The 23,285-nt window shown below is 37.3% G+C and overlaps 1 protein-coding gene across 1 annotated transcript in view; it reads left to right on the top strand.

The window, feature by feature from the left end:
• Positions 1-6,940: 6,940 nt before the first annotated feature.
• LOC131155550 (glutamate--tRNA ligase, chloroplastic/mitochondrial) overlaps positions 6,941-23,285 on the top strand; it is a 29,079-nt gene continuing 12,734 nt past the window's right edge. Inside the window, exons 1-5 of the mRNA XM_058108772.1 lie at positions 6,941-7,253; positions 7,811-8,102; positions 8,385-8,503; positions 20,607-20,728; positions 21,835-22,017. Coding sequence (XP_057964755.1) covers positions 7,834-8,102; positions 8,385-8,503; positions 20,607-20,728; positions 21,835-22,017 — 693 coding nt within the window. The 5' untranslated portion in view covers positions 6,941-7,253; positions 7,811-7,833. The remainder of the gene's footprint in view (positions 7,254-7,810; positions 8,103-8,384; positions 8,504-20,606; positions 20,729-21,834; positions 22,018-23,285) is intronic.

Here is a 23,285-nt window from a genome sequence, read left to right as displayed (position 1 = left end):
ACATATAGAAATTTTACAGAGTATTTAGAATCATGATTTATAGAATCTCCAAGATACCATGATTTACAATATACGTATAGAAACATATATTTTCAGTATCTTCAGAATACCATGATTTCAGAACCATAATACTTAGATACTCAGATATTCAGATATACAGATATTAAATATTTAGTCAGTTATTTAGATTTTCAGATTATTCAGATCAGTTTTGTAGTGTTATGGTTATTTCAAAATCATTGTTGAACATCAAAATAAAAATAATAGTTACATATATATATATATATATATATTTATATAGTATCAGACCCTAATGGACCAGATTCAATCAGCAGAGCACGGTACCGTAACTATTTTCAGTTCAAAGTGCAACCACATAACTCAGATAGTATGTGGATTTTTAGTAATCGACCGTGCCTATGTTGTGGATAGGCTCCCCGTCAGTTAGGTTTGAGGAGGTCGATCTGACTTTTAGAGTTCAGTTGACTTATCTTGGTTGGCCAGCTAGTGATAGGTCCCACCTGCGAGCCGCACAACCCTGTCATAAGGGGTTAAATCATGACTTTCATTTATCCATCTGGGAGATTTTCTCAGTTATTATATATATATATATATATATATATATCTATCCATATTTACAAAAACCATAGACATACATATGAATATTAAAAGTATTATGAATAGAAAATCCTGAAAAACAATTTATGTTAAGTAACATAGGTATGAGCTATATTGTACATTATTTATACGCGTTTTCTCAAACTTTGTTATTTGCAGTACTTCTAAATCATATTTTACAATTATGTAAACTCATCTACCACACACTAGCAATAGCATATTTCGTCTTACTGAGCGTTGTCTCATCCCAGTGATTTAACATTTTTCAGGTGATCTAGTTAGGCGAACAGATCAGACTCGCAGATAGAGGGGACTACAGTACTGCCCTATCTGTAGGGTGAGTATTTTGGGAAGTCATTTTTGAGTAGTCCCTAGGTTCAGATGAGGGAATTTTGGGAATGGTCATGTATGCATATTTCGGGAAAAATTCTGACACTCTGGTATTGTATATATATATTGACGTGGTTGTATGTATTTTGCTCCTTGCTGCATAGGTTGTTTACCGAGTTCCAGATTCCACAGTCCCTATTTGGTTCGTGATGATGATTTGGTTTTATTAGAAGGTATCAGAGCAGTGAAATTATACAATTATATATATATATATATAAAGGGGAAAAAATGGCATTAAAAATCAATTCGTTACATGGGTGGTGATCTAATAGTGCGTATGGATCTCCGTATAGGAGCACTGTCGACTTGCTAGTTTCCCGAGTTAGAACTCCCTGCAACCAGGGGATCGAGATCATTGTTGCCCTGAGCTTCTAACTCCACCTGCACAACATGCTCATCTCTACTTCAGTTTTATGGCTTCTAATTCTCTTAATCAAATTCTCGAGTATGCTTCACCATAGCTTTCTCATAAAAAACTACATCCCTACTGATCATCACCTTGTTTGTCATTAGATCCCACAGCTTGAACCCCTTCACACCCTTTTGATACCCAAAAAATTGTAGTGTCTAGACTTTGTATCAAGCTTCGATCTCTCCTCACTAGACATATGTACATAGGGTGGACAACTGAATCCGGAGTATTCTACCACATTTCCCGTCCATATCTCGTTTGCCACTTTCCTCTTTAGTGATGCCCTTGGTGATCGGTTTACCAAGAAACAAATCATACTAACTGCCTCTGCCCAAAAGTTCTTAGCTAGCCCTGCATTTAGCCTGAGAGACCAAGCTCTCTCAATTAGAGTCTAGTTCATCCTTTTAGCCACACCGTTTTGTTGAGGTGTCCGACGAATAGTAAAATGTCTCCTTAATGCCCTGCTGCTCAGAAAATCTTGGTCCCATTGTCTAACCTCAAGTATTTAATTATCCTCCTGGTTTGGTTTTTCACTTTAGCTTTCCACAACTTAAACCTGGCAAACATATCTAACTTATGCCGCATAAAGTATACCAAGACCTTCGGTGAGTAGTCATAAAAAAAACTCACAAAATAACATATCCTACCTGTGATTCTACTCTCATCGGTCCCTAAACATTAAAGTGTATGTAGTCAATAATACCTTCCGTCTTGTGTATTGTTGTTTTAAACTGCACCCTGCTTTACTTCCCAATAACACAAAACTTGTAGAAGTTCAACTTACATGTTTTCATGCCATTCAATAGTTTCCTTTTGTGAAGTTCTTTCATGCCATGTTCACCCATATGCCCTAGCCGCATATTCCACAAGACGGTGTCATCAAATTCAGAATCTACAGTGACAGCTCTATCTGCAACTGTAGTGCCCTGCAATGCATAAGTATTTTCATCTAACTTTTACCCTTTCATCACCGTTAGATTGCCTTTGCACACCTTCATAACTCCACTTTCGGACTTGTAAGAGAGTCCATTACAGTCCAAAGTGCCTATTGAAATTACACTCTTCTGTAGGTTTGGAATGTGTCTTATATCACATAGAGTTCTTACAGCACCATCAAACATTTTATTTATTACACTTCCTATGTTAATGATTTTATAAGAGATATCATTACCCATAAGAATCAATTTTGAATTTACTGACATGTAAGTGTTGAACCACTCCTTATTAGGAGTCATGTGATAAGACACATGCCGAGTCTAGGGTCCAAGAGTCCATAAGGGGATCCAATCCTGACAAAACTGAAAGTATGTCCGCATCACTACAATCTGAATTTCCTTCTTGAACTACATTTTCTGATTTTGAAGTGCCTTCTTGCTTTTCAGCATTTCCTTTCTTCTAATCCGGACACTCCGATTTTATGAGCCCCCTTTTACCGCACTTATAACAACGAATATCCTTTTTCTTCTTGGACTGAGATCAAGATTTTTGACTCGATTCATTTGTGAATTTTCCTCTCCCACATTCATGGTCACCCTTCACCATAAGTCCTTCACCGTGTGAAATTAGTCACTAATTTTCTTGCTTTGATGAAAGCCCAACAACGCGCTTGTCACCTCTTCCAAATTTAGGGTCTCTTTACCCTATGTCAGAGTCGTAACCAAGTTCTCATACTTGTGAGACGTTGGTAAGAAATTCAGTAGCATCAGCGCCTTGTCATCTTCCTCAAATTTCACATCAACTCACATTAAATCACTTATGATTTGATTGAATGCATTGATGTGCTGGTTCAAATCCGAACCCTCCACCATCTTAAGCCAATAAAGCCTTTGTTTAAGAAAGAATTTATTTGCAAGAGACTTAGACATGCACTAGTTTTCAAGCTTTTACCATACAACCGCAGGAGAATCCTCTTCCATGACGTGATACATCACATCATCTGCAAGACACAATCTGATATTAGCCACCATCTTTGCCTCTAATTCCTTCCAATTTGCCTCATCTATGCCTTCCGATTGAACACCATACAAAGCCTTTACCATCTCTTACTGCACAAGCAAATCCTTCACCCTTATTTGCCACAAACTGAAATTTCTGATTGCATCAAATTTGACAACATCAAATTTCGTAGATGAAGTACCCGAAGCCATTACAACAATTGCTTTGATACCAATTTGTAGTATAAATTGTATTAGCACAGCGGAATATCAATACAGCAAACAATGAAAACCAAATACAAAACACACCCATGCAATATATATGAAAACAAATAAATCAATACAAGAAATTATGTGGTTCGACAATGCTTACATCTATGGGAGCAATCGGCAAAGTGCTTTACTATCTTGGTGTCAAAAGACAATTACAATGATCATCTTACAATGAAGATACACCCATAACAGTGTATATATAAAGTTCTCAGAGGGTTTCCCGCCAACCCCAACCAACTTAATGTCCATAATTCAAAATTTGAAATCAGCCCCGCTGCCCAGAACTAAACCGTCGATGGTTTGAGATATCGAGAGCAAACCGTCTTAGCAAAGTTCAGTCAGCTATCGACGATTTCTGTTAGAAAAGGTGTATTCCCAAGAAAGGGGGGGTGAATTGGAATTTTAAACTTTCTTCCTAGGTTCAACTAATCCTACAATCAGTATTACACAAACCTAGGGTCTTTCTATGCAGTTCCAAATGCGTAGGTAAAAATGATGTGGAAATTAAAACAAACGCATCATTCACACCATAACATACATGTGCGGTAAATATAAAGTATAGAAATATAAACAAGGCACACGATATGTTATCTGGGTTCGGCCAACTGTGCCTACGTCCCCGCCTTTAGCTTGCAAGCCAGAGGATTCCACTAATGGCTCACTTAAGGGTGGAGCGGCATCGATTACAACCAGGTCAAATTAATACAGGGTTGACCTCAACCTTAACCAGATCAATTAGCGGGGCTGACCTCAACCTACACGCCTTAACAGGACGTCGCACCTAGCTTTCCTAACTGGGTTTAAGCCAATTCGGGACTATTCCAAGGCTAGTCTCCCTCTTCAGGCCCGTGCCTGGAAATATAACAAATGTGTATATAATTGAATGGTACAGTGATTGTGCTTTCTTGTAAAGCAGATATGTACCCAAATGTGCGCAATAACATACACTACAATATGATTCAATATGTAAGCTCAATGTGGTCTAAACAGCTCAACTCTCAAAGATATTTTCAATCTGTGTAATGCGTACGTGAGAGTGACAAACAAGCAATCTTTGTATCACAAGATGTTCAGCAAATAAGTTTACATAAAGATGTCAAGTCTCAAGTATCTTCAATCAACAAAATATCTTAAGCATGTAAGTATCATATGATGTATATGCTTGGTTTACAAAGGATGTGTAATCTTTGTATTCGGCAAATAATGTATGATTGAGTGAATATTGCAACAAAGATCACTATCACAAACACAAATATCTTTTCACAAATATATCAATATAAATCACATCAGATATTTGAGTATGTTTTGAAAATGATTTTGCAACCCAAAGACAAATACAAGCTTCCTAAGATATTGCAACACAAATGCAATACTCAAAAGCTTAAGCAAGTCTTCTTAGGATATGCTTATTAGCAAAAGCCCCCCTAAGAACACTTAGGTTTAGCTCTCGTAAAAAATCGAATCAATCAATCAAGAATGGGAGAGCAAACCTATTTAAGCTAACACTCAATCAACTTACAGAGGATTTAATCAGTATGAGAAGGTAATTATGAGTGTAGGAGGGTCAAATATGAGTATTATAAGATTTGGAAATTTCAGAGAATTTCTCCTAATCAAGGTGGTTAATCATATATAATTTTCTCAAATGATCTCATATATATAGGCATAGGAGAAAATATGACCATTGGGGATCAATTGGGTATTATTAGGAAATTTTAATAATGTTTAAAGCATTTTAACCCTATTTAAAAAATATTTAACTGCGGTAAAACTTAGGGCAACCCGAGAGGTCTGGTCAACCAGAATAAGTTTGGTTGACCAAGTCTCATATGGTTCGGTCGACCAGACCGTTGGGAATTTTCCTGAGGACCCTCGGTCGACTAGGAAATTGGAGTTCATTTTTGTCTCGGTCGACTAGATGGTCAAACTTTTGACCCCAGGGGGTTTCGGTCGACCAGGTGGTCAAAATGTTGACTAGAGAGGGTTTCGGTTGACCGGGGCTTTTTGAACTATTCTGGTACGGTCGACCAGGACCTTGGTCAACAATTGACCCAAATCTGGTTCGATCGACTAGGCCAAAATGAACTGATTTGACTGGTCGACCGAAAGTGCACCATGTGTGCATTTCAGTCCAGTTTTGAAACATACAAAATCCTATTCAAGTGCCTAACAAACATAGGTGCAAGTGTGAGTGTCCTAGGGTCACTTGGGGTCTAATTTGAAGACATCGAAAAAGGTCGATCGAAGGGAAAACCTTAAGGTCTTTCTAAGGTCATTTCTCACTCACGGTTTGTTTTGAGCTTACATATTATCATACATGTGATGTGTGTGAGCTTATTACAAACCAGAGCCCTAGTTACTATTACAAATCAATTAAATGAAATATTACAACATTGAATAGAGATTGGTTTTCAGGCTTTACTTGCTTTGTGTATATCTTGATCTTAACACTTTTAGCTCCTGCACAAAAACTCAAACACTCATTAGATACAATGAGTATTTGTCATAATCAAAACCGGGTGTGACTTATAAGGTCAACAGTTCCTTCGATGGATAAATACCGAGAGCTAACATTATGGAATTCAACCAAAATCGTTGACGGTATGGAGAAACCGACGACGGTTTCCCCCCAGCATGCTAATTTTACTATGTTTTTCTCCTTGTGTATGTTATCATCTAAAAAATATGAGCTACAAAACACAACAATAATATTTTTAATTTGTGTTATTTTATAATTTTATTTTTTAGTCATATTTTTATAACATTATTTGATTTAAAGATGAAAATGAGTATTTCGGTTAAGTTTTTAATTTATTTTAGTTTTTAAAATATTAATCAAACATGTTGTTGGATTTCAATTTTTAATTTCTCTTTTTAATTTTTTGATTTTTTTTTTACTTTTTCGTCTCTGTAATTTTTGACAATGATACGAAATGACCCTTTGAATGAGTTTGACTCCTATTTTTTACTTTTAACTTCTCTTTTTTAAAACTAAAAAATGAGTTTATCATGTTTGATAAGTAAGTTTTCTAATTTTTAAAAGCTAACTTTTAACGTAAACTTTTAAAAGGTAGGAATTTAAAACTTTTAAAAGTAAAATGCTAACTTTTTTTTATTAGAGGATAATTTTATTATATGGATATCCTTATAATTTTTTAATGTTATAAATTACCACTCACCTCTCCCGTCCATATTTTTTTTCTTATTTTTTTTCATAATTCAAATAAAAAATTTAGGGCCCATATTAATAATAATATTATTTTGTATTCTTTTTTTTTTTATCAAATACTTAATATTAACCTTTTTTTTTCCTACTTTTGAGAGAGATTAAATAATTTTTATAGTAATTTGAAAAACTTCATTTCATCAAAATTCCTTCAAAAATCGCAGAGGCCAAACTAAGCCTTAATTTGGTAGAGCCAAATCGGTGAGGAAGGGACCGGATTGCAGAACGTCAGACACAAAACCGGTGCCATTTTATTTTACTGGAAGCGCTTCGTTATCTAATTTCAAGCTTTCGGCCTCAGCAGAAGCAGGCTGCGGGAAGCTCAGGCAGTCCACAGCCACAGGCGTCTAGGCCAGCCGCTCAGCTGAGCGCCGTCGGGCGGCAGCATCCAGCTGAGCAGGTCTCTCCTCTCCGTCTCTTTGATCTCTCTCTCTCTCCCCTCACGAAGACACACACACACACACACACACACACACACACACAACACGAGTGCAGATTTACAGGAAAGTAGAAAACTTTACTTTGGGGTTTGAGATCTATAATCTATAGATTTAGGACTTATAGGCATTTAGCTAATACCCATTTAGGTTTAGGCCTTAACTGCTTTACTTTGGGGGCTTGAATTGTTGAATTATAATTTCATAATTTCAGTTAATATGTACTTTATGTTTTTATGCATTGATATATAGTTGTATTTAGCCTATTGCCTATAGTAGAAAATAAATTAGGTTGACTGCTTGAATTATAATTTCATTAATGTATGTATTAGTGGAAAATAAGTTAGGTTGAATGATTAAATTATAATTTCATTAGTGTATATTTTATGCAATTCTCGATAAATTATAAATTTAATTTTAATTATTTGCTTTCGGAAATGTGAAAATGTTCATGGTTTTTTATTTGCATATATTTTTTGTCTTTGCTGAAGAAAATTTCTGGGTCTGCCATTGGCTGCAGAAAAAAGAATAGAAGAGGTAAACATGGGGATACTGGTAGGAGCGCCATGGATGAGCATCAGGGAGGTCGCTCCTCCACTGTGGCGTTGCTCGTCTCTTCATTGTTATAGGAGGCATGCAGCCTTTGAATTCGGGCGGAGGACCAACAGAAATCTTACTGTCACTGCATCTACAATCTCTGGTTCTCTGAAGAAGGCTGAAGGAGAAGTTCGAGTTCGTTTTGCACCTTCTCCCACTGGAAATCTTCATGTGGGAGGTGCACGAACAGCCCTCTTCAATTACTTGTTTGCTAGGTACTTTCTTTTTCCTTTTTGTTCCTCATTTTCCCTTTAATCATTATGTTATTTGTGTTTTGTTCTTGCAGCAGTTTGTCCCTTCCGATGCAATTCGTTTTTACCATTTTTGCTGTTGTGCTTGTGCCTTTCAACGGGTTTTGCTTTTACCATTGTTTTTTGGATGAAACTGAACTAGTTCAAACTGAAATGTGAAAACTAATCGGCATTAAGTCTTTTAATAGTTTTTTTTATTATATTTATTTAAGTTTATTTATTTAATGAATTGATTCATTCTTTCAGGTCCAAAGGTGGAAAATTCATTCTTCGAATTGAAGATACTGACTTGGAGAGGTCTACTAGGGAATCCGAGGAAGCCATGTTGCAAGATCTTTCTTGGCTTGGGCTTGATTGGGATGAAGGTTTTGCTTCACTCTATGCTTGAATTTGTTCTACATTTTGAAACCAATAGCACTATAGACTTGAATTGAGAATTGCATCAATGAAGTCATTGGGGATGACAAACTCTACAATAGGAATGTTTGAAACACTTTAGATGTCTTCAAACACGCGATTTCTTCCTTTTGTTGTATCTTTGATGCAATTAGGTGTAGAAATGGAACGAGAAATTCAAAAACAAAATACCGAAATTGAATCCTTCAAATAGTAAAGAGATTATTTCTATTTCTATGCACATAAAAAAATAGGCCAGTTTGTTTTTTTGCGCAAGAGTGAGTTAATCCTTAGATTGGTATCTGTTTTGGCACTATTTCAAAACTGTAACTGGCTAACAGCTGCTTTTTGCTAGCCTTTTGTGCCTTTAGCTGCGATGGAGGGATTTGTAGGCACTGTGGGGTTTAATCATCAAAACTCTAGCATCTAAATCTTTACAACCCTTGCTGGTCTTGAGTTGAGTTGAGCCCTGGAGAAAAAATGCCAAAAATCTTCTTGGAAAAGTGCCTGAAGACTCCAATTTATCCTAGGCCTGAAGTTTCCATGCGAGGCCAACTCCTATTTTGCACATAACCTCCTCTAAAAGCCACTTATCTTCTAAAATTCCACAAATAATAACTACAATTACAAAAGAACCCTTAGCACGCAAAATAGCAACACTTGATAGTCGCAGAAAATTAAATGTAGACTGCTGATTGTATGATTCCCCTCTTCTTATAAAGGACTTGCCTCCATGCTAGTTTTCATCTTGGCTGCCTGACACATGTCGGGGTCAATCTTCATGAATTCCTCCTTGCTGATCCATGAATTCTTATAATCAGGTCTGCTGGCCCATTTTACCAAGAATCTAAAATAAATTCCAGCCCTAGTCTTGATCTCTCTCTTATGTCCCTTAATTTTTTTTCCCTTGCTTAGAAGTGGCTTTGGTGGAATTCTTGTGCTCAACACTTTGTTTATCACCATGGAATGGGCACAAAAGCTGCCACATTAAAGGTTGGTAATATATCCAAGCCATGAGGCCCTGAGGGAGTTCAACTTCATAGGCTTTGTCACCAATTTTGCACGCCAATATTTCAACCTTTCAACTTGTGGTAAGCACGGAAATCTCTCTTTTTGAAGGACAACCATAACCTACTCATCCACCTGATACTTCTTGAACTGCCTATGTTGATTAACAACTTCCTTATAAATTTGGTTCACACATCTAGGCATCATTCATGATATGCTCCTGTTTGCTTATCTCTAGGACTTTTGGTTGTCAGGCTTCTTTTTCACATGACTAGAAATCTAAAGTGATTATCATTTTTTCTTTTAATTTCCTGCATCTCGATTACCCTTTTCGCCGCGCCTTCTCCTTTGCAAGTAACCATTTTTGAATATTTAGTTTGAAATTCATCTCTATGACTGCAGTTCATAAACCAAGTTCTCAATTTATACTTTCTAAACTTGCAATGCTCAACAGATTCTTTTTGGTTCTCCTGTGAAGATTTTCCTTGAGCTTCATCCTCCACATTTCCAGCATTCTTGGACTCCAAAACATGCTTTTGTTGCTGTCTTACTCTTGAATTAGTTTCTTGTAGAATATGCTGACCGTCCATAGCCTCATTATTGCGGCAATCATTCATGGGAATAGGTCCAGCACTAGTGACTTAATTTTCTTTTATTGTAAAGGCACTCATATCTCTAGGGTGAAGAAATGTATCAAGAGCTTCATGTGCTATAACTTGATTTTCAGTTGAGGGGGCATCTGGAAATTCCATCAAGCCCTTCTCATTTTGAGTGACATGTTGGATTGTTTTATCAAAACTAATGGCCTACGTTTCATCCTTCTCCTTCTTTGCACATCAACATCTTTCATGGCTTTGAAACTAGCTTCTTTTTGTCACCATTTTTGACATAGAAAAAGTAGGTCTTGGCCTGCTCATCATGGAAAAACAACCCTTTGGTCTCTTTGCCAAGGGCGATCGAGTAGAATATGTTATGTTTCCGTCAGTACTATGTCATGCTAAATGGATTCTTTATAAGAGATTCCAATAAAAAAATTGATCAGGCATCATGTTGTTACAAATACTTCCTTCCCTTTATTAGACCAAAAAATGCGATACGGCTGTGGGTGTTCAACCACTTCAAGCTTCAATTTTTCCACCACTACTTCATCCAGCACATTTTTGCAGCTGTTGTTGTCAGTTACTAACTTATGAAGCTTTCTTCCTGTTGTGCATGTTGGTCTAAAACAAGTCTTTTGCAGCCAATCATCCTTCATCGGTTTCAGCACAAGCTTCCTCTTTTTCTCACCATCTTTCACAAAAAATGTGCAAGTTTTTTTTTGATCAGTAAAGGTACATGTATTAATCTCTCTGAATATATACAACATTTGCTGGGCATACCCAGACAACCATAGGGGACATCTACCCCATCACACTGATTAAGCAGTACAATCAAAAGGACAGACCAAATGGCCTTCCTATCAAACAGCTTGTTACATCAACGCTCATATTAGATCCTCCTAAGAGATACATACAATCATATGACTGGGGGAGGGAAATCACTAATTCCCAAACTGTACCAGTGCTGGGAATTTGATATTATCATAGATTGTGCCTCTGTCATATTGCTGAGGCCGCCCAAGAAGAATGTGACATGCATCCATGGGAGCCACATCGCAATAAACATACTTTAAAGAAACTAATTGAGAAATTAATGAGGCATTTTGAAGAGACGATTACCTCATTTCCATTGCCAAGCCATAGAATCCAGTATGGTAGTGGATTTCTTTCAGTTTTAAATCACAACTTGTCTACATATCTTGAGAAACCAGATTCTCACTGCTCCCACTATCAATTACCTAGTTGCTTAGCTTTCCACCAGCTGTACATTTAGTCCAAAAGATATTCTTAAGCAGCCTTGCTGCTGGTTGGAGGAGAAAGTAATGACCTTGAAATGATAAAAAACGGCCACTTCTTTTCAGCTTCCAATTGCTGCTCTTAGTCCTCAAGAAATGCAAAATTCTCGTCACCATCAGCCTCTGGATCCCTGGCAAGATTAACTCTGCCATCAGCCCTCTTTGGCCCTCTTTGAACCTCATTAGACTTGTGGCCATGCTTGAAGCATCTACCGCATTTCACCACTGTTTCCCCCTGGTTTACTTTGGCTGCTTTATCAATATTATTGCTGATTGGTTGGTTAGCACAGATAGGGGCTGCTGTCTGGCCACCTCTAGGGCTGCCATCTGCCTTACTAGTTGATGCACCACTGCTGCGTTCGATTCCAAGCTTCTTAGGCACGTTGAGGGTAAGTTGTGACTCAACTTTTAGTGCAAGCTGTTAGGCATCACTCACCTTATAAGGAAGCTGCAAGCTTACTTGGTCTTGTATGGTCATTTTTAGATCAATTACATTACAACCAGCCCTTTGGGTGTCGGTTTCAGCAAGATTGCACCTCAATGAAAGCCTATGAAGCTCTTGGGTGTACTCTTTGACTAACTTCCTATGCTGCCTCAAGTTTTGAACCCTTTGGTACAAGGTTTGCTCATGATCTAGGGGTAGGAATTGAGCCTTCAGCTTCTCTTTCATCTTCTCTCATCTTCAGATTTTCCTTTTCCTCCTGTTCTCATGATCATTTTGATAATGTTTCCTCGTAGTCGAAGCAGGTGCCCTGAGTTTGCTCCCACAAGCTTCACTTTCCTCTCTTCGAGCACATCTTTCCATTCGAAATAACTCTTAATGCTATCAACCCAGTCCAAGAATTCTTTAGCTTCCATATTGCCACCAAGTTTTGAAATATTTACCTGTGCACCATTCTCTTTGGAATTTTGTTGAGCATGTACAATGCGATCTGCAGCTCTCCAAACATCTCAACAATCTTGTATCTCCCTCTATGGCCCCTATTTCCTCTTCCACCCCTTGCAGACATGAACCCACAAGAATGAACTTGCTCTGATGCCAATTTGATGCAAATAAGTGTAGGGAAACAAGAAAATTTCAAAATGAAGACTAGAGTTCAGGATAGTGTTCAACAATGTTTCAACAGTGTTTCTTGGTTCAAATAACTACTGACATTGAATCCGCTAAATAATAAAGAGATTACTTCTGTTTCTATGCACAACAAAAAAAATAGGGCAGTGTTTTTTTTTTTTTTTTTGCACAACAGAAGGTTAATTCCTAGCTTAGTACCTGTTTTGAAACTGTTTCAGAACTGTAACAGTGACTTTCTGCTAGCCTCTTGCGCCTTTAACTGCAATGCATGGATTGGTAGGCACTGCGCAGTGGCGGATCTAGGAATTATAGTTGTGGGGCCAAAGCATATAAATAAACAAGTTATTAATCATGTTCTACTATTATTATATTTATTAATTAACAAACTAATTGTATTCAATACACAAAGAAAAATACAAAAATAAAAATAAAAATAAAAATTGAAGTATGTCTAACAGCCATTTGGTATAATGACAACCATATGTCGTTTACCCAATTACCCTATGTTTGGGAGCATGAGTTTCAGGAGTTTAAATTTGTATTTGAATTTGTGTAGACTTAGAAAAATGTAATATAAAATTGTATTCAATTTATTTCAAACCCAGCACAAATCCAAATTCAAGTCTCGAAATCTATATTCCCCAAAACTATAGGTTCTAAGGCTAAGGATATGATTCATAATTTGCACATGATTATATGAAAAAAATTATAAATAATCAATCTACCACAAATCCACAATAGACAACAATTCATCATGTCTACATTACAAATTAAAAATAAATATGCATATTATTATATTAATATAATATTACATTATAATTATAATTACTCAAAATATACATAAGTATATATGTGTATATATATTGCATTGTATAATTTGGGGGGTAGGTGGAGAGAGAGAGAAAGAGAGAGAGAGCTGGTGAGAGGGTGGGGGGGGGGGGGGGGTTGGGAATTGGCAGAGATAGCCTCATAAACTATGGGTTAAACAAAGAATTTGCTGGAAGCTTGGGGTGGGGCTGGGGGGCAGCCACCCCCCACCCCCCTAAATCTGCCACTGGCACTGCAGGGTTGAATCCTCAAAACCCTAGCCTCCAAACCTTCACAACCCTAGCTGGTTTGGAACTGAGCTCTGTAGAAAGATGTTCTCAAAGATAAATTGCTAAAAACCTGCCTAGAAAAATGGCTGAAGACTCGTATTTATGCTAGGCATGAAGCTTCCAAGAGAAGCCAAGTCCTATTTTGCACATAACCCCCTCTAAAGGCCTCTTGCCATTTGATTGATTCAAGTTCCGTGCTGTTCGCCACTCCCCGAGGCCAAGGATGGGTTTGAACCGTTATTCCAGGATTTGCAGTCCGATACATTTCCGTTATGTTACCTAGCCAAACTCGCCAACTCATGTGCCAATCTTTTATAACCCCACCAAAAACAACTACAATTACAAAATTTTCCCCCAGCACCCATAAATAGGAGCACTTGATTGAAGCAGAAAATTAAATAAAAGACTGCTGATTACATCAGTCTTCAAGTTGAGTAACTCTTAACAGATTCTTTGTCTTGGTAGTGTGGGCTTCAATATGATCTTACCATTATAGTGGAAGACATGGGTTCTGTCCTTGAGTCACATCCAAATCGTCCAACCAAGGATAACCGAAGGAGTACATGGCCAATATTCATAGGTATGATACGTCAAACATTAGCATATATATGCACCCATTTGGACCAAACATCTTCCACAAACATGTAAAATAAAGTTATAAACCCAAGATAGTTGATATGGCTTTGAATTGGGTTTCGGATGAAGTTGCATGTGAATGACTGGCATTTTCCATCAATGATGATTTTGCTAACATTTCTTCCACACTTGAGAAAGGAGTGAAAAAGCTCGGCATTATGCCCAACATATGATAAATGGTATTCCTTTAAGGCTTTGGATGGGGTTTTGGATGAAGTTGCATATGAATGACTCCATTTCTAGAAACCACATTCATAGCGCATCTTCCATCAATGATGATTTTGCAAACATTTCTTCCACACTTGGAAAGGTGTGAAAAAAGCTTGGAATTATGTCCATTGGATGGCAAATGGCATTCCTTTTCCCAACGATTTGTCTCTATATTGCTGGACTTATGCATATATACATTGCAACTATAAAGGGCGTCCCTGGGCCACAAGGCACCCTGCTTTGCAGGGGCAGGGGCACAGCCTTACCTACTTTTATGTGAGCCTCTTTTCTTGGACTCGAACTCATGACCAATTAGTCACAAAGGAGCAACCTTACAGTTGATCTAAGGCCTGTCCTTATATACACTGCAACTATATATCACCAAAAGTCCTTAACAAAATTTGGCTGCAATTCTCAATCTATTCATGTAAAACCACAAGTTTTTGTCTCAATTTTCAAGTACTATGTTCAAGTGACCTTTAATCTTGAGTATCACGTAGAGATGAAACAAAATTCACTTTGAAACTAACAAATTGCAGCAACAACAACAACAACAATAATAATAATAATAATAATTTTTTTAAATGTTGGCAGAGACAATTTTTCACTTTTTGTAGCAAATTATCACATTTGCAAAATATCATGCTTGTTCACAAAATATCATGTCTGGAACCAAAATATCGCGCATCAAATCTTAGGGTAAAACACCAAATTCTCATGGCTGGAGCAATTTCTCGTGAATCTGGTAGTTTTTGGGTACTCCAACAACTTTTCCCACGTGTTTCCGGCACCTGAGTTGCCAGCGGTGAGCGCCCGATGATGAAACATGGGGTGAAGGGAGATTAGGGGATGGGGATTGCATTGGTAATGGTGGTGTGATGAGAAAAGAGCAGGAAGTTAGGGATTTTGATGGGTTGTTGGCTAGAGAATGTTTGGTTGGTGTACAGGGGCTCTTTGGTGGTCAGACGGTGACGAAATTTAAGGGGAAGAGGTCTTAGGGGGTTCTGATTATGATGGTGTGGGAGGTGTCTTGAGAATATTTCGGGAAATATGTGTTTGAAAAATTGGGGACGTAATTGGTTGGTGGGATTCGCCATGGTGCCTAGGAGGTGATTTTAATATAATCCACTTCCCATCAGAAAGACTAGGGGCTGTAAGTTATACTCGGGCTATGCATGAATTTTCGGATTTTATCTCTTTTCATGGGCTGATGGATATATCTATGGAAGGAGGCCTTTACACCTAGTCCAATTCTTCCTCCGCTTCTAGAATAGATCAGTTTCTTTTCTCTCCGTTCTTGGTGGATCACTTCACTCAATTTTCACAGAGAAGGCTGTCCAAAATACTTTCTGATCACTACCCAATTCTGTTGGAGGGGGGGAGTCATCGGAGAGGTAGAACTCCTTTTCGCTTTGAAAATATGTGGTTGAGGGTGGAGAACTTTATTGATAAAGTGAAGGAGTGGTGGGTATCCTATTCGTTCCAAGGAAATCCTAGTTTCATACTAGCTAAGAAATTGGCTGCTTTGAAGTTGGATTTAAAAAAGTGGAATGAGGAGGAATTTGGGAATGTCACTGTTAAGATACAGCAACTTTGGAATAAATTGAATGACTTGGATGTTAGAGAGGAAACTCATCCTTTAACAGCTGAGGAAAAGTTAGAACAAGCTACTCTCCGCACCAATATTGAAAAGCTTACTCTTTTAGAAGAGTTTAGTTGGAGGTGGAAGTCTAGGGTGTTACATTTGAAGGAGGGGGATGGAAATACCAAATTTATCCATAGAACGGCTAATTCTAATAGAAGAAATAATGGTATTGAGAGCCTTGTGGTTGATGGTGCCTTGTCTTCCGATCAAGGTATGATTGCTGATTACGTCACTCAATTTTTCATGAATTTATACTCTGAGCAACAAGTTAGTCGATCATTCCCAGAAGTCTTAGTATTTCCAAGAATATCCGGTGATAATGCAGATTGGCTAGATAGACCATTTGAGGAGGCGGAAAATTTTGATGTCATACAAAATTTTAATGGTGATAAATCGCCTGGACCAAATGGATTTACAATGGCTTTCTTCCAAGCTTGCTGGGGGATTCTCAAACCTGACCTTATGGCTGTGTTCCATCATTTTTTTTGCTAGAGGGCAGTTTGAGAAAAGCCTGAGTGCTACTTTCATCACTCTCATTCCTAAAAAAAATGAAGCAATTGAAGTAAAGGATTTTCGCCCTATTAGTCTTGTTGAGGGGGGGGGGGGGGGGGGAGGATGGGTTATAAGATCATTGCTAAGGTTTTAGCCACCAGACTTTGCACGGTTTTGGAAGATATAATTTCAACTTCACAGAATGCTTTTGTGAGGAACAGGCAGGTTCTTGACCCTGTACTTATTGCTAATGAATGCCTTGATAGTAGATTGAAAATTGGGGTGCCAGGGCTACTTTGCAAATTAGATGTTGAGAAGGCTTTTGATCATATAAATTGGGGTTTTCTTATGAAGTTACTAGAACGGGGTGGGTTCTCTGCCAAATGGAGGCGGTGGATTTCTTTATTGTATATCTATAGTTTGTTTCTCCATTCTGATAAATGGCACTCCTTGTGGGTTTTTGGAGAGCTCTAGGGGGTTAAGACAAGTTGACCCATTGTCTCCTTTGTTGTTTGTCTTGGTTATGGAAGCCCTGGGGAAGAATGTTGGATAAAGCTGTCCATGATGGTCACGTGTCAGGCTTTGGTGTGGGGCATATAGAGGGAAGAGCTTTAGTGGTGTCTCATCTTCTCTTTGCGGACGATACTCTAATTTTTTGTGACGCTGATCTGGATCAGATTTTGTTTCTCTGTGTGATACTTATGTGGTTTGAGGCAGTCTCTGGTTTAAAGATAAATTTGGGCAAGTCAGAGTTGGTTCCTGCTGGTATGGTGTTTAATTTTGACTTAGTCTTGCATGTCCTTGGCTGTAAACATGGTAATCTTCCTATGAAATATTTGGGTCTTCCTTTGGGAGCCAAAGTCAAGGATAAGACAATTTGGAACCCAATTTTGGAGAAGATAGAACGAAGGTTAGCAGGGTGGAAACGTTTGTACTTATCTAAGGGAGGTAGAGTCACGTTAATTAAAAGCACTCTATCTAATTTACCCACTTACTTTCTATCTTTATTTCCTATTCCTGCTGCTGTGGCTAACTGTATTGAGAAACTTCAAAGGAATTTTTTATGGGGTGGCATTGGTGATGAACCAAAATTCCATTTGGTTAAATGGGATATTGTTTGCTCTCCCATTTCTTCGGGTGGTTTGGGGATAAGGAAGGTAAGACAGTTTAATGAAGCTTTGCTTGGGAAGTGGTCATGGAGATTTGGGATGGAGAAGGCTGCTTTTTGGAGGCAAGTGATAGAGGTGAAATACGGCTGTGGATGGGGTAGTTGGTGTACTAGGCCTGTTAATGGTCCACATGGTGTTGGCTTGTGGAAAAATATTAGTCGGGGATGGCCTTCTTTTTCTGGCCACGTTCTATATGATATTGGAAATGGGTCTAAGGTGAAATTTTGGCAAGACCATTGGTGTGGTGAGACGTCTCTTGCAATCAGCTATCCTGATTTGTACAGATTTTGCCAAGATAAAGAAGCTAGCGTGGCTGAGCTTATGAAGTTTGATATTGGAGTCTTGTTTTGGGATGTAAGTTTCTTTAGGGGTATGCATCTTTGGGAATTAGAAGCCTTGACTGGTTTTTTGGATACCATATATGGTGCATCGGTGAAGGGGTTCGGTGAGGATTAGATGTGCTGGAAATCTGATAGAGAGAAGAGCTTCTTGGTTAAAGGTTATTATGGTATTTTGATGGGCTCCAAAGATTGTGGCTTTCCTTGGAAAAGTATTTGGAAACAGAAAATTCCACCCAGAGTAACTTTTTTCGTTTGGACTGCTGCTTTAGGGAAATGCTTAACAATTGACAATTTACGAAAAAGAAAGGTTTGGATATTGGATTGGTGCTACATGTGCAAGTGTAATAATGAGACGGTTGATCATTTTTTATTCATTGTCCGGTTGCAATGGACTTGTGGGTTATGGTGTTGGATTTGTTTGGAGTGAGCTGGGTTATGCCGCAATCTGTAGTGGGACTTCTAGCATGTTGGCAAGGCAGATTTGGTCGTTATCAAAATGGGTTTGTTTGGTTGATAGTTCCTCATTGTTTATTGTGGTGTCTTTGGAGGGAGAGAAATAGTAGGTGTTTTGAAGATAAGGAAAGATCCGTTTCAGACCTGAAGCTATTTTTCTTTACAACTTTGATGGATTGGTTGGCCGCTTTGCGAAACCAATCATTTTCTTCTGTTTTTGAGTTACTAGATTCTTGTAATTTCTGTTTTTGATTTGTTTACCCCATGTATACTCCTTGTGTATATGGTGTTCATTTTGATATCAATAAACTTATTACCCATAAAAAAAAGTTAAGAACTGTTTTGTTTTTTTTTTTTAGATTAAAATTTTAGGGCAGAGTATGGTTGAAGGGGATGAAATCTGGGATTGGGATTTAGAGTAGCAAAGAGAGAGAGAGAGAGAAGAGTGCAAGGGGAAACCGATAACTGAACCAAAATAATTGCTTCTTAAAATTTTAAACTAAAACTGAACCAAAAACCATGGATTCAGTAAAATCAAAACTGTTGGTTTAACCAGTCGGTTCGGTTAGTTAATCAGTTTTTAAACATTTTGACCACTGTGGAGAATTATAAAAGTTGGGCCAAAAATTCCCCAACATGAGTTGGGCCAATGAGCACGATTAAAGTCAATCAGAGTGCTGATGGAGCTTTACAATAAGCCCACCCATATATATTAGGGAATACTGCACTCAAACTTGGAGAAGAAGGAAAGAGAGCCTTGGTTTTTATATGTTAGATAACCATTTTACCTAAAAGCTTAAGCTATAACCATTTTACCTAAAAGCTTAAGCTGTTAGGTTGTGGGCCAACAATGTATATCAAGCTTTAACTTTATAGAGGAGGGATTTCTATTAACCAAAACAATCGATGTGGGACAAAGCAATGGAGCAACTGAGTTGAAATGCATAGGAAGCATTGGTTGCTTGGTTCCAACTCCAATATGGGAAAATTATTGTTCCACATTGTTAAGGTACAAAAAGAAGAGCAAGATTCTCCTTTTTAAAATAGATTCCATGTGAGTTTTGACCTTACAGTCCATGCATCTAAGACATAAAGCTAGACTTAAAATCATAAACTAAGGATAGAAGTAAAATATTCCTTTTCCTTTTTTTATAAATATTACAACATGCATTTTTAATATTAACTTGAATAACTGATCAATAGTTTGGTTTTTCGGTTTGGTTTATACACAAACTGAAACCAAAAACCAAAAATTTTAAATTCTCAAAACCGTAACCAAAAACTGGAAATCATAACCGAAAAACTGAACTGAATGGTGAAATGGTTCGGCTTTAGGCCGGATTTGGGTTTTTTGGTAATATTTGTACACCCCTAGCAGCCATGAGTGATAAAAGGGAGGAAAGGGGAAGAAGGGAGAAGGCAATAGGGGGAGGGGAGATACAAGGGGAAATACACGTCTCTTCTTAGGGTGTGTTGATTTTCTTTTGCTGTCTTTTACTTTTTGTGTTTTTTCTTTTTTTGGTTTTCCTGGGGATTCCCAGATTTTGTTAAGGAGATACTTCTGATTGTACATTCTTTCTTTATCTAATGAATTTCTTTTTCTATCAAAAAATAAAAAAAACTTCAAATTTAACAGCCCACTTCTGCATGGCTTTCACACACTGTTTACAAGAACGCCTCTACACATGAAATTACATATTCACCCCTAAAACTACACTAGTTTATAAACATACCCTTAAAATACACAAATATTACAAATGAGTCCTCAAATACATGTACCCCATACTAATTAAACTAAACACACAATTAACTACTAACTAAGCCCAACAATCCCTTGACCCAATTCTTCTAAATTGTTCTCCAACATTGATCTTCCCAAGGTCTTGCTTCTTGTCTTACATCACTATGTTGTTATTTCTTTTCATGTTGTTAATTTTGTAAAATTTCTGTCTAAAATTATATGTTCAGATGAGAAATTTATATAAGTCTCTACATAAAATAAAAATCACTAAATTTCTAAAAAATAGCATTAGTGATTATTGTGGTAATTTGTAGGACCAGGAGCTGGTGGAGATTATGGTCCATATCGACAATCTGAAAGAAATTATCTGTACAAGCAATATGCTGATAAGCTTTTGAAATCTGGTCATGTTTATCGCTGCTTCTGTTCTAATGAGGTAAACTTGTTAGACTATAAAGCTGGTTTTCCCCTATGCAATAGGTTCTTGTAATAGCAGATAATCACTTAGCAGATAATCACTTCGAAGGAAGGCAGGGAGGATAAATATCCAATAGCAGCTATAAATGCAGGGATGGTTTTTAAAATATATTTGGTTTGCTGTTGAAATTGAGTATGTTTTTGGGCTTTCTGTAATGATGAATTGAGAGCCAGAGTGCTGCTTTGCCATATTGTGTTAGGGCTAGTGAACGCACGCGTTGGGGACTATTCTGTAGATTGCAAAGTGATTAGTTGCTTAAATTGCCATTATCAGTTATTTATTTATTTATTTTGCACAGAGAGCAACCATATTTCTCTCCTGTAACAAGAAATGTAGGTACTCAAGGTTTAAATTCCAAAAATAATCTAAATTTCCAATTTTCACCACCCTTTAAATCAAAATGGTAGTTGATTTTTTTCTTACAAAATTTCTATAAAAATTTGCAAATGATCCAATATTTATCTAAATCTCGAAGTTTTAATGAATTTTGTTGAAATTTTAACTAAGTCAAATTTCCTTGAATTTAAATTTAAATTCCAAACCCAAATTGAAATTTATCTCTTAATTAATCTTTTTTTTTTAAATAAATTGAAACTAGATATTATTAAAAGAGGGATATGTATTATAACATTCAAACTTAAATTGTGTAAAAAATGAAACTGAGATATTAGCTGCAACATTTTATTTGACTATTTATCTCCAAATTATCTGTATTTGAAAACAATAATATTCAACTAATTTATGAATTTAATTTATATTAATTGAATGTTTATATGATTATTATTTTACATTATTTGACCTTACACATCATATATGTGTCATTGATATATTTTGTTTATGAAATTTTAGCTCTAAATCTTGCATTATCATGCTCATCAACAACTTCTCAATTTTCCCTAAAGAATTCCATGTTCTACTGTTGATTTCTATCATTTTTTAAACTTGAATTTGAAATTGACATCCACATTGGAATTTCCATCAAAATTTTCGATGGATCGAAATTTATTTAAGACCTTGGGTGCACGGTGCACTTATAGCAGGTCTCTTTTTGCCTTTCTTTTTAGGAACTAGAAAGAATGAAGGAGATTTCAAAGCAAAAGAAATTGCCTCCAATATATACTGGCAAGTGGGCTAGTGCGACAGATGAAGAAGTACAAGAAGAGCTTGCAAAGGGAACTCCTTATACATATCGATTTCGTGTTCGAAAGGAAGGTAGTCTGAAAATTGATGACATTATTCGAGGCGAAGTAAGTTCTGTTCTTTAATTTCTGTTGTTTTGGTGATTATCACTGACAAACTGCTTATTATATTTCTACTTTTCTTCTTTTCTGCACACACTGAAGGTGAGCGGGTGTGGAGTGATGAAGGGGAGGGAAGTATTTTAAACTATGAGGCCCTTGCCCAAAACTAATAACGCTCGATCTAGGTAATGCTACACCACTAAAATCATTGCAAAGATGATTGTAAATGCCTGACAAAGGACTCGGTAGCCAAGTCAGTCCACACTAGCAGAGCAGGGCATGCTTTGCTTGCGCAACAGTGCAAGTATTTCTGTCTCTATGGGTATTTTGAACATGCACAATCAAGTCCCAAGTTGTTAATTTCTGGATCGCACTGCACGGGGGGTCGGTGGGTATTTGAGCTTGAAGGTTTCCGGTCTTCCATTATAATGGAAATTGCATGTTGACAATCTTTCTCCCCAGTTATTTTCCGAGAAATCTTTGCCCCTAGCTGCACTACACAAAATGAACATTGTTCTGCATGAGTTGAAGAGCAAATTCCCAAGTTCTGGACCAAGCCTAGGAATCCCTTTTGGCATTTAGACCTCCTGCACCTGCTTCCTTCGAAGGACCCTTGCAGGTTTCTTTGATGTTAATTTTCACCAAGTGGGAAGGAAGGCTCCAACTGACAAACCATTGCTCTTATACAGCTCAAGCCTGAGGCAGTGTCTCCTATCAATCAAGAACTTCTCTATCTCTTGAGATCTTCCAAGAAGCTGGAGTGCTGGGTCCCCACTCCCCTCCAACACTAAAGTTATCAAAAACCAACGTATTCCTCCACAACTGCAATATCCAAACTGTTAACCCAAATGTTAAGGGCCACTTAATTCCTAGATGTTCCAGCCAATCCAATGGACCTTTAATGTTATTCTACAAGAATTCTCGCAGTCCCATGTTTAAGAAGGAATTCCATTGACATGGATTAATTGCTTTCGGTTGTGTTTGTTATGATCACAATCTCTCAAAGTAATAGTCATTGTTTCTTTATGCAAATTACATTGCATGCAGATTCTATCATTCACCTTATGTCCTTGGTCATTGAGCATTAGTGAAGTATACCATGGAAAGTCACCCATAGGAAGGCTTTAAGGTCCTTGCATTTTCGAAATTACATTCCAACAGGTTTCACCCTTTTGCTTTACTATTGTGGTTGATGTCTTGAGTAAGATGATTGAGAGAGGTGTAGATAGAGGGTTGGTGGAGGGGATTAAGGTAGGTTAGGATTGCATCATTTT

The sequence above is a fragment of the Malania oleifera genome, chromosome 5, assembly GCF_029873635.1.
Source record: "Malania oleifera isolate guangnan ecotype guangnan chromosome 5, ASM2987363v1, whole genome shotgun sequence".
Taxonomy (NCBI): Eukaryota; Viridiplantae; Streptophyta; class Magnoliopsida; order Santalales; family Ximeniaceae; genus Malania; species Malania oleifera.
The sequence above is the reverse complement of the archived record's forward strand: the minus strand, read 5'-3'. Positions and strand labels throughout refer to the sequence as shown.